This window comes from Manacus vitellinus, unplaced genomic scaffold (assembly GCF_001715985.3).
Source record: "Manacus vitellinus isolate BGI_N305 unplaced genomic scaffold, ASM171598v3 scaffold_46_pilon, whole genome shotgun sequence".
NCBI lineage: Eukaryota > Metazoa > Chordata > Aves > Passeriformes > Pipridae > Manacus > Manacus vitellinus.
Window position 1 is genome coordinate 1,802,087 of NW_021940578.1, and position 12,062 is coordinate 1,814,148.

The window sequence follows — 12,062 nt, forward strand, 5'->3', positions numbered from 1 at the left end:
GGTTATTTATTCCGATGTGGCCCCGGCTCCCCGTGGTTTGGTGTCCCCTTTCAGCCCAGCCCGTGTCCTTGAGGACGCGGCTGTCGCTGTCGCTGTCCCGGCTCAGCCCCGGAGCGCGGACACCACCGCGGACCCCGCTCAGCAGAGGGATCAGTGCTCGGGGTGCTCCTCCTCCGGCCGGGGCTGCTCCCGGCCCGGCTCCCGCCCTTCCCGGGCATCGCTCTGCTCTTCTGGGAGAAGTGCGAGAGCTCTGACCGGTGAGTAACCCACTGCCCGACCCTCTCCCACCGGGATCCAGGGATATGACCAGGTCAGAGCGGTGACCTGCTGATGGCCACCCCTTACAGCTGCATTTGGATCTCTGAGATGCTCAGCAGCTCACAAATTTGACTTGGCTACCCTTGCTCTGTAGACTGAGGTGAACGATCCTCTCCCAAAACGACTCTGAAAGTGTCAACTTGTGAACAGTCTCCAGATCCTCCCCCGTGGCCAAAACCTTTGTTCTGGTGCCTGAAATCCATGGCAGGAGGTTCAGGAGGTACAGTGTGGCAGCTGCACTGCTCAAATGTGACACAAGCTGTTCTCCTCTTGTACTGTAACAGAGCTGAAAACATCTCTGGCTGCACTGGAGCTGGGGAAAAGTAACTTCGACACAGCATTGTCTGGGCTGGCAGTGTCAGGCAGGTCTGTGCCACGAGGCACCTCCTCTCAGCTACCTCCAAACAACACTCTGATCTGGTTTTTGGGAATCCTGCACATGTCTGTCTTTCTCCCAAGAAGAGTAAAGCACCACTTGGTAAAAACATTTGTTGGCTCAGAAGCCAATTTGTACAGAGGGATTGTCCGAATGTTCTCAGCTGCAGTAATTTTACAGCTACAAAGAACAGTTCTCTGAAAGTAAACCTAAAGAGGTTTTGCTCCATACTCTTACTGACTGCTTTCCCTTTTCCACCTCAGAAATCCTGGGAATTGTATTCCCTGTCACACAGGTGCTGTTTGACTGGAGCTGCTGAACCCCCTGGCTCCTGTGCCTTCCCTCCCAGATGCCCTCGGAACATGTCTGACTGGACCAGCCTGTGGTATGTCTGGTGAGTTGGTCCCTGAGCTCCCTGACCCGCAGCCAGCAGGAGCTGTTTGGAGCAGCACTTGCAGCAGGGAATGGAAACACTTCTCGGGGTGGGATGGAGGGAAGGGCTTCTCCTGTTTTCTGGGAGCTGCCAGAGGAGTGGATTAGCTGAGCCCAGGGCAGATAGGGTGTCAGGCCCAGCGTTCGTCCAGGGCTGTGTCATCTTTCCTTTCTGAGGGTGCTACAGTTGGACTGCAGGGCTCCTTGTTGGTCCTAAATAGCCAGAGCTTGGCTGGCTCTGGGCTGTTTGCACAGCACAGACTTGTTGGGACTTGGCATTGCCCCGGGCACCATCCTGGGCTCGAGGTGCCACCTCAGGGCTGGGTGTGCTCTCTGAACTCACACCTGGGAACTGCTGGAGTGACTGAAAGGGGGGAATAGGGATCAGCAGGAGAGGAAGCTCTGGTCACAAATGCCTTCATCTCTTGCCTAACACGAGCATTACAGACATTCAAACATAATTTTACGGTTTGCATTCTGTCCACACATCAACTTAGGTGGCAGCACACAGAGTGACTTGGGGACTTTTACCTGTCCTTCAGTCTGGACTCACTTTGGTTGATACTCTGCTTTCTTAGCACGTGCTGATACAAAGAGCTGTTTAAAAATACACAGTTATGCAGAAGAGCTTGAGAAGGCTTCTAAAAACCTCCATGGAAAGAGTGGGTTTGTTTGGGAAACTGGGGAGAGGAAGGTGGAGTTTCAGAGCAGAGGAGGACCTGAAACACCGGGACATCACCCTGGGGACACTGCAGATTGTTAAAGAACTCTCCAGCCTTAAACAATGGCTAGAGGTAGAACTGCATTTTCAAGGCATAAATATAACTTAATATAATATAATTTCTGTGCTCCTTTATAAATGTAGGCCCCAGACTTGTGAAAGTTTGTGCTTGTATTTCACTCCAAGTACAAACCCTCTGTTCCTGTGGGAAGCAGAGCCATTCCCACTGCCAGAACAACCCAAAGGTGTGGCATCCACGAGCCAGGACCGACTGTCCCCATGGGCAGCAGTGCTTCAACCTGGCATTCAGGGGCTGGGATCCAACTTTCTAACTCGGGATCCAGGGCCCATTGGGAACTAAACCCGGGAGGCTGGGCCTGCCCTGCAGCCGTTCAGGGGGATCCCCTCAGCTTGGGGCAGTGAGACCCAGCCCTGCAGTGACGCTGTTCCCCGCAGGCTGATCCTGCTCACGGTGTTCCTGCTCCTGCTCTGCGGGCTCTCAGCGAGCTGTGTGAGGTTCTGCTGCCGCAGGAAGAGGCTCCCGGCAGAGGCGTTCCCTCGGCACCCCTGTGAGCTGGCAGGGATCGGCATCGACAGCGACAGCACCGCCCACAGCACCGTCACCTGTGAGTACCCCGGGGGGCCCCATGGGCCTGCAATCCTGGGCCAGCCCCTGCAACAACAGGAGCTTCCCAGGGCACTCCCAGAACAACTTCCAGCCCCCCAGGGTGGGCAGGAGATGCAGGGAGGTCACCAGGGTGACACAGGGAGTGGGTGCAGGAGACGAGGAGGATGTGATGCTTGAGAGATTAGGATAAAGTCCATGGTGGGTTAACCTCTTACGTGTCCTCTCCCCCACCTGTTCTTCTCACCACTCCCTCATTTTTTCCTGAGGGACTATTCCAGCCCAAGTTCTCTCCGCTGTGAGGGTTCCCAGCTGTTCCTGTCCCAACCCAGCCGAGCCCCCTGTGTTCCCCCTGTGCTGGGTCAGGTGTCTCACGGCAGTCACTGGCACTGGGATGCAGAGATGTTCCTCTCCTGGCTGCCTCCTTTGGGAGAATGCACAGCCTCCACCAGGGGGGACTCTCTCCTGACAGCTTAAATGCACAGTGATGTGTCTGACACCACAGAAACGAGCCCATAATATCTTGGAGAAAAGCAGATCAGCCCGTTATTTATCAGTGTTCCTTGCAGGTGTTTCATTTCTATTTTCCATTCTTTTCCTTCCCAGCATACAGCTCATGGCAGTACCCTCCAAGTGTGCAGATCCCTGCAGTGTTTGTGGATATGGATAAGAACACTGTGTCCCCCCCAGCCTACAGTGTCTATGCACTGGACTTGCCACCCTCCTATGACGAAGCCGTGCAGATGGGAAAGCAGGAGGCTGAAGTGACCTGGAAACTCAGGGACATCCCTGAGCAGGGGACACCAGGGGGGCTGAGCCCCAGCCAGGACCCACCTGACACAGTGACCAGAGATCCAGCAACACAGGCAAATTCAGGGGCTTCAGAAGGTGCCACAAAAGAACAGCCACAGATGTGACTCACTTCAGATGGGGAGTTCAGGAAGGGAAGGACTGTAAGAATCAAAGAGGACGTGAAGAGTTTGGGTTTATAAGTAGGTTGTGGTGGGAAGGTGTTTCCTCTCGTGCCCTTGCAATGATCTGTCAGAAGAAATGTTTTCTGTGCCTTCTGTAATCCCCTGGTAAAGCTGCTTCAAGGATATGAAACGAGGTAAAAGGGCAGCAGTTTAAAAATTCCTGTAGAAGTGGGACGTGAATGCTTGTTCATCTCCTGATAAAAAAATACTCCTTGTGTCCAGCAATAAGAAAGGTCTGGGGAATTCTGCCACCTTGGGAATACACACTCAGAACAGCACAAGCAGGAAGCTGTTGTTCCAGAACAGAAGTTTCCCAAGCTGGAGCTGAAGGGGGAATCCCCACAAGTCCCACTGAACAGCCTCTGCAGTTTCTCTTCTTTTGAGAACATCAACTGTCCAGAAAATTGCTGAGCACAAACTGCTGCATAAAGGCTCCTGTTCCTCCTGAGCCTGGAGATGCCAAGCAGGGACAGGGGAGTGTGTGGAGGGAAATGCCTTCCTTGTGTTCCACAACTACAGACAGGGAAAGAGGCAGAGGAGAAAAGACACTTCCTGGTGGTTGTTGGTCATGAGACCCAAAGGGATTGTTGTTGAGGTTTTGTAAATCTTTAAATTCCTGTCTTTGAGAAGAGCTGCCTTGTGTGGGGGATCCTTTCAGTGTTTGTTTTCTCCAGGTGAAATGCACGTTAGTCCCAAAGAGGCCCTTGCACACAAGTTCAGTGTTACTCAGGTGTTTCAAACACCCATCAGGCATTTCAGAGATGCCTTTATCCTTTGTTATCTGCTCAGGTGTCAGGGTCTCAGCACAGGACAGAAGATCCCTGATTCCTGGCAGCTTTCCCCAGTTCAGGACATGGATGAGCTCAGGAATGAGCAGGGTGGCACAAACCAGCCAGAATAAGCTGTAGGTACAAATCCCACCATACAGGCTGGGCAACAGCCCAAAGAAGTTACTCCTAGGGATGGTCCTTTGGGAAGCACTGACAGAAGGACACCTGCTGGGCATCATTTTAAACCTGGGAGCTTGGAGCTGGTTACAGCAGTCACAGCCCAGGTAAAAACATGGGTTGTGAGAGGCCTTTTTTAAATGCCAGCTCCTTCCCTTGCCTGCCCTTCCTTATTTCAAGTGGTAGGAATTTTGCCCACTCCTGAGTAGGGATTTTCTTGATTCCACTTTAGCAAGGTGCTAATTTGGCTGCCTTTAAGAACACGAGCAATGCCCAGGGTGGCTCCTTGCTCTGGGATTCTCTGTGGGATGGGAGCAGGAAGGAAAGGCTGAGCATTGGTGCTGTTAACACTGGAGCACAAACCCCAGTGTCTGCCATTAACCAGCAGTAGAAGTGGTGGGCACAAAAGCCTGCACAGCTTTTAGAAGACTGTTATTCTCTGCCAACCATCACTGCAAGAACTGCTCTGGAAATGAGCACTGATGATTTAAGACTGAAGGTCTCTGCCAGCCACGCTGGTGTGTGTGAGCTGCCCGTGGCTCCCCGGGGAAGGGTCAGCTCTATATTTAACTTGCATGTCCCTTACTATGAGGGCTGACTGGTGTAACAAATCTGCTTCTCTTGTGTCTCCTCTCTGTCATTCTTAATTATATTTCTCCTGTTTTATTCTTTCTCCTGTCTTCTTTTCCTCTGTCAAGATGGAGACTGGGCATGACCCAGGGGAACTGTCTGGGTGTCTCTGGCTGGGAGGGCAACACATGCCCAGCCCTGGGTGTCTGCAGGGCACAAACACGGCAGATGTGTTTCTATTTGTGGAACTTTTCCACCAGGACAGTACTCAGGAACAAAGCCTCTGCCTTTCCAGAGCGGGAATATCTGTTGGAGGGAAATGGCTGAGCTCCCTCACAAACGGAACGTGAACGCAGGCAGAGGAAGCCGCAGTGACTGACACAAGAGGGCAGTCACTGTTCGGGAAGGGATGGTCCTGCTGCGGGAGGATGGGAATAACCCCACGGGTTGACTTCCCTGCCCTCCCCTGCACAGCGCTCCTGCTTTGGGGTGCGGGCAGCACCTGACCCAGCGCTGCCAAACTGTGTCCCTTCGCTTTGGGGGGATGCAAAACCCCAACCAAACCCCAAATGCCCGTGAATTCCCAGGAACAAAGGCATAATCTGGGGGTTTCTCTCCACCTAAGGAACAGCCTTGTGTTTTGCCCAGGCTCTAACTTTATAACGTGGTTCATTACCTCAAAGAGAAGCTTTGTTCACATCACTCCTGCCCCGGCCAGCCCGTGGGGACACAGCCTTGCTCTGCACACCACAAGCAGCTCGGTTTGCTGCTCAGTGTTTTCAGCAGTGATGGCTCAGCCCTTGATCTCAACCATCTGACCCTTCACAGGGTGGGATCACAGCCTTGGGGGCAGATCCCCCCACCATGGTCATTATTTACACCTTCACAGGTTCCCTCAGCCCAAAAGCACTGCAGAGGTCACCTCCCTCCAGACAGAAAGATCACGAGGAGGGGATTTACAAATTCCCTTTGAATCCCTGCAGCAAACACAGAACTCTTCCCACCCTGAGAACGGTTTATTTTTGTGTAGGAAACCCAGTCCATCAGTTAGAACCCCTGTCCCATGGGGGAACAGTGAGAGCAGAGGACCCCTGAAGGAACTAATGTCAGAACAGAGGATGGAAAGGCTGCTCTCCTGAATCCTCATCTACACAGCTGGAAAATGTTGCTCCCAGCTGCCTTACATAAGGCTAAATAGCAGGAATTAGGATGGAAGAGTGATCACCTGGGCTGTTTCTGTTTAATTGGATAAGTCAGAGAGAGTTCCTTGTTGCTCATGCCTGTAGCTGGGTGTGCAGAGTGGAAGGAGGGGAGGCAGGACGTGGATTTGACTGATTCCAAAGCCTCACTTCCATAAGGAAGCAGGTTTGAAAAGAACACCAAGTGGGAGGTTGGTCCCCCAGCAGGTTACAGGCTCAGCTGGATGGAGGGTCTAAGAGTTCTGATTTGTCAGGCTGCTGGTTTTCTCCCTCACTGGATCTCTTCAGGCCTCACTGTATCCACACCAGCTCTGTGACACCTCGAAGGGAAAAGCCCCTCTCTGTAAGTACCCAAAGTGCATTTTCCATCGTGGTTTATATTTGCTCCTCAGCCTGGTGCTGTTCACGTGCAGTTTTTCTCCTCTTGTGTGCCCAAAATGATCATTTTGCCAGTTGCTTTCTGTTGTCCTTTGCTGGCTGTGTGGCAGGGCCTGTGCTGGGGAGCTGGGCTGCTGGAGGGGTTGGTGCCTCCAGCCCTGCCTCTCCTCTCACACACATGCTCCCAGCACGAGCACTTGTGCCCTGAAAGGAAACGCAGACGTGGAAGTAAATTGCCTCAATAATTCATGGGCTTTATAGCCCAGAGCAAATTATACCTTGGCTCTGTCATGAAATTCGGGTTGCAAATCCCTTTATGGCCACGCTCGTTAACCATCCAGGGAAAGTGGTACCTCTGCAATGGCTTTTCTAATTGATGCATTATGATCTTTGGAGAGCATTAAGTGGTAAACCTGCAGCATCCAGAGCGAGGCATCAGCAGGGTCTGGGTACAGGGAAAGTCAGAGAAAACCCATTTCTTTGTCTGTCTGGCTGTCCTCAAATAGCTCAGAGGAAGGTTTGGTTGGGTTGGTTTTGAGCTGCATTTCATCTTTACCAGCTGCAGTTTTTGAGGGAAAAGGATCCCAGCTGTGCCAGTGCTGAGGGTGGGACACTGGGACACACGGGCAAAACCTGCTCACCTGGGGACAAAACACCTCTCCCAGAATCACTTTGCAGGTTCTTGGCTGTCTCCTGGCTCTCATTCTAACCATCTTTACCTGTTGGAGTCCTTTTTGCTTAGGGAGGGCACTGACTAATTTTGCTGCAAATAGCAGAGGTTCTTCCCTTCACCCCCAATTAAAATTCGAACTGCGAGAGAAGCCTTGGAATCCTACTCAGAGCAGACGGTGAAAACAGGGTATCACAGGGGAATTGTGCTCTAAAAACTGGAGAAGACAATAAATGTTTTATGAAATTCTGCATCCTAAGGTCAGTGAACAAGAAAGGCTGAGGTGCAAAACCACGTTGCCGGGAAAACATTTTGTTCTGGTCAGTCAAAATTTAGAATACAAAATGCCAGAGCTCTTTTTAATCTTCCTGGGAGGAAAGAAGGGCCTGTAGAAAAGAACACAGACTTTAAAAGGGTTTTGGTTGTTTGGGTTTTTTTTTAGAATAACACCTTGGGCACTTGGAGAGAGTTTCTATTTCGAACGTAGAAATTCCTGAATCTGCATTACGGAGTTTGATTTTTTTACTCAGTTTTTACTGTGCTTTCCCAAGTAGCTCAAAAAGGAGGCAAAACAAAGAAGGGCCTGATGTTGAGCTCCCAAGTGTGCATTGCTTTTTCCCTTTCCAGTTTATGGCAGAACCTCCTTCCTTCCACCCACAAGGAAGGAAGGGCAGTGCCAAGGTCCAGGTAGTGCCCTGGGCCCCCCAGTGTGCCACTGGCCTGGAAATGGGGATGTAGCACTGCCTTTTCCTGCAGGGAATTTTGAGGATGAATACGTGGAGCGTGGGCAGCGCTGTCATAATGAACTACAGGTACAGTCAGAGCATGATGAACTTTGTGTGGGACATGAAGTGCAGGGAAAAAACCTCCCCACTCCCTCCCCCTCTTAAGGGGGGAAATCCAGAGAAGAAACCCGGGCTGAGTGTGAGATTTAGAAAGAGCCCCTGGACTTCAGGTACCTAATCCAGACATCACCACAACATTCCTTGCCGAGGGGAGAGGAGCAGGAAGCTTTTTTCAGCTCCATGGGGCAAGAAACGTCCTTTCCCCCCTGAGCAGCGTCCTTTTAACCCAGCAGCTCCTGTGGGAGGGAGCTGTCAGACACCCCCAGGGCAGGAGGCAGAGGGGGGCTGTTCTGCCCCCACACCGGGTCACTCCGGCTGGGCTGGAAGGCAAGAGGGCTGTGAGGAGCCAGGGAACCAGACGGCCACGAAAACAAACAACGCCGGGTGTATTTGGGGAAGGTTTCCCTCCGGCTGTTCCCAGCAGATGGGGGCAGTGAGCCGGAGTGGCCGTGGGAAGGTCGGCTTGTTCCGCACTTATTTCACTTAAAGGCTTTTTCACCTTGATAAAAGGCCCTGTACCTGCTGTAAAATACTGGTTTGGGCCATCTGGGACATATATTCTGTTATTTTCCACTGTAATAATCAGGGGAAAAAAATCTATAACAATGAGTAGGGCTCTCTTTCAATCAAGAAACATCCTGGAGTGTGACAGGCTCCATCCCTGCCACCGATATCCTGGGCATCCAGATCTGCACCAATTTCAATGTCTCTGCCTCTGGTTTCCATTGGCAAACACTTCTGGGATCACAGGGGTTGGAAGGGACCTTTGGCCATCCTCTAACCTTGCTCAGCAGAGCCCTGCCTGCTTCAGCTCTGAATTCCCCAAGGATTCAGATCTCACTGCCCCTCGGGACAACCTGTTCTACTTCTGACCACCCTTAGAGTGAAAGGAGTCCTCTGAATGGGATTTCCTGTATTTTAGGTTGTTCCCACTGCTTCTCACCCTGGCAGTTGGTTGATAGATCCCTCCTGAACCACCTCATCTTGAGGCCGAGGACCCCCAGCCTGCTCATCCTCTCCTTGTACATCTGCAGGGAGCAGAGCTGGGTCCCTGTCCCTGTGCCTCTCCCCTGGGGCTGTGGGTTATTGCACTGCTCACCCTGACCTTGCATCATCCCCCACAGCCAGAGCTGGCCACCAGCCATCCCAGCAGCTACCTCTGGTGCTGCTCAGCTGTGTCCCAGAGGGGGGAAAACCAGCAAGATGAAATCAGAGAGAGCAGAGGAGAGAGGGGAGATGCACCCACAGGAACTGTGTGATCACAAATGCAGCAGCTGCTGGGAAGCAGGGAAAATAAATGCAACCTTCCTCCTGCTTTGCCTGGTGCTTTAGGGTGGAAGGTGCTCTATAAATCCCCCTCCTGTGGGACATCGTGCTTTAGAAGCACAGGAAATTGCCTGGATTAAAAAAAAAAGAACATAAGGAATAATGCTCTTCCAGGACAGAAAAGGAAGACCTATTTCCCTTCCTTTCTCTAGTTTTATTGTCACCAACAAGAAAACTGTATTTCATCAGAGCATGATGGCCTTGCTCCCACGGGTTTCAATCAAAATGGTCATTGATGAAAAATACTTGCCCTTGTTTTCTTGTGTGAATTGTAGCCAGTGATACTGTAAACCCAGTGCTGTGCTGGAATAATAATGAAGAAGAATCAAAGTTTCTGATTGATTCCCACCTCTTGATTTCTTAACATATCCTGCTATTTTGGGTACAAAACCTATGCCCCACAATCTCCAAGCTTTAATCTTTAATTGACGTGCAAGATGCTGGTAACACGTGCCAACAGAATTAGAGAACAGAAAAAAACCAGGATAACTTGAGCATCTGTGGGATTAGTTTGGTGACTTCTTCATCCATTTATAATTATAAAACATAAACCTGCAAGTGTGTACATGTGTCTGATCAGCTGCTGGCTCTGTTACACAGCCCTTCTGACCTCTCTCCTGTTTCTGTGCTCACACCTTGTCCTTCAAGGTGGCCACTGGGAGCCTCTTCCCTTCGTACCTCGGTTTGTGGGGTCACTCACCCACGGCCCCGTGACTAATCCTCACACCCCAACTGGCTACTTTGAGTCTGAAACAACATTCAGAGAAATGAAACTAAAAAAGGAGGAGTTTCTGAGCAGACAGGAGACAGGGTGGGAAGAGGCAACGGCCGGGTCCAAAAATCAGTCAGGTGGTTCCTGGGCTTCCCAGCAGCCCGTGAACCTCTAATCACAGGTGTGGATGCAGAAGGGTCTGCCTTCAAATCTTGCACGTCTGAGCTCCAGTGATTCACATCTAAAGCTGTTCCTGCATTGTCTTGAATTCAGGGAAGGTTCCAGCCTAAAATCTCTGGCACAGGAAGTTCAGCTTCCTCTCCAGATTTCCTTCCTCCACCTCCTCACATGCAGAGCAGCAGGGAACACACTCGAGCTGGGGCTGAGTGAGAGCTCTTGAGGCTGCAGAGCAGTGGGAGTTTGGAGCCAACACCTTCAGCTGGAGTGTCCCGGGGGGCAGCACAGACCAGGGGTTCTTGGTGCCAACACTGTGTCCCCAAAACCTCCTCAGCTGCTGAGCTGTGTTCTGGAACTGCACCCAAAGCTGCCCCCGGTCCATAATCACACATGATCAGTGGGTACAGGTGACTCTGGGTGACATCCATCCCATTTCCACAGGGAATTGGGTAAAGCTGTTATCTGTGGCAGTGGGGGATTTGCCCATAATGTAAATTTGTTACAAATGCAAGAAAAACTATGGAAAGCCAGGTATGGATCATGTCAATGCCTAAGATATCACTAATTTTAAAAGGCTAATATCACTTCTTAGATTTTTATCTAGGCTTTGGTGTCCTTTAAAAACAGCTTGCTACACACCAGGCCAAGGGCCAGGCAGTCCAGTTGTCACAGAATCCCAGAACATTCTGAGTTGGAAGGGACCCACAAGGATCACTGAGTCCAGGTCAAGTGAATGGCTCATACAGGGGACTGAACCTGTGAGTTTGGCATCATTAGCACCGAGTTTGAACCAACTGAGCTCATCTCGGGGTCAAGCTTGAGCCTCAAAGCAAAACAGGCAGGAAATCTGTGAATGGCACTATAGCTGGAGGCTGGTGTTAAGTTTGGGAGAATGGTGATGCCTGAGTGTGTTAGAAACCTCAGTCTGCAGAAACAGGCCCTGATCTGTGTGTCTGTGCCCGTGCAAAGCCCTCAGGGGGATCTCAGCAGCAGTATCTCCACGCAGTGAAGCCCTCACCAGGGCTGAACTGAGCTGGCAAGGCACTGGTGCAGCTCTCGATGCTTCCAGTTCTGGAATCTGCCTGTGGAGCTGTCTCTGGGATGTGTGGCTGTGCTACCAGAGCTCCAGTGCACAGCGTACACGTTCCCTACAAAAATTCCCTCCTGCTCTGACAGACCCAGCGTGCTGTACTGGCAGAGTGTGTGTGACTAAGCTCCTCCAAGCAGAGTTTATTCCATCACCAGCCCATCTCCTGAACAGAATGTGCCATACGGGGGAAAAGAGCAGAGGCAGCCCCTGCTCCTGTCCCTGTCCCCAGCACAGCTGGAGCAGCCCCCGTGGAGCTGCACAGCTCATCCTTCTCCTGAGCCACAACACGGGCTATTCTGGGCCGGGAAGAGGACAGGCAGGGAGCTACAGCTCTGTCAGTCCCCTGGATGGAGTGTTTCTGTTCCCAAGATCTCCTCTCACTGCTGCACACAAGTGCCCAGAGCCAGGTTTAGCTGCAGCACAGGCTCAGCAAAGCCATTACTGGAAATAACCTCCCCTGTCTCTCCAGCCAGGGCAGAGCGTGCCCTTGGATCCCATCTGACAGCTTTCCCGGGAGACACGTGTTCCCAGCGCCCAGCCTGCCCCCGGGCTGGAAAAACATCCAACCTGGAAGCACAGCCAGGGCAGTCACTCGTGCCCAGTGCAAGGGCTGGCCTGGGGCAGCAGGGAGGGCTGAACACCCCCATTATTCCCACCAGAGAGCAGAAAGCAGGAGGGTCACTGAGCTGCAGTGAGCAGGAG

General features: G+C 51.8%; 1 protein-coding gene across 2 annotated transcripts; it reads left to right on the forward strand.

The window, feature by feature from the left end:
• Nucleotides 1–144: 144 nt before the first annotated feature.
• TMEM52 (transmembrane protein 52) lies at nucleotides 145–5,065 on the forward strand. 2 transcript variants are annotated; one of them, XM_008928681.2, is made up of 4 exons: nucleotides 145–257; nucleotides 958–1,088; nucleotides 2,304–2,473; nucleotides 3,079–5,065. In XM_008928681.2, the coding sequence occupies exons 2-4, from the start codon at nucleotides 1,057–1,059 to the stop codon at nucleotides 3,387–3,389; spliced, it is 513 nt and encodes a 170-aa protein (XP_008926929.1). In that variant the 5' UTR covers nucleotides 145–257; nucleotides 958–1,056; the 3' UTR covers nucleotides 3,390–5,065. The 2 variants fall into 2 exon arrangements, with proteins under 2 accessions (XP_008926929.1, XP_017935001.1); XM_018079512.1 differs by having other exon boundaries at nucleotides 958–1,079.
• Nucleotides 5,066–12,062: the final 6,997 nt, after the last annotated feature.

Excerpts from the sequence above, each read along its gene's own strand:
- TMEM52 (XM_008928681.2), top strand. The coding sequence starts at position 1,057 with ATGTCTGACTGGACCAGCCTGTGGTATGTCTG. Across the intron at positions 1,089-2,303 it reads ACCAGCCTGTGGTATGTCTG|GCTGATCCTGCTCACGGTGT; the intron begins GTGAGTTGGTCC and ends TGTTCCCCGCAG. Across the intron at positions 2,474-3,078 it reads CGCCCACAGCACCGTCACCT|CATACAGCTCATGGCAGTAC; the intron begins GTGAGTACCCCG and ends TTTCCTTCCCAG.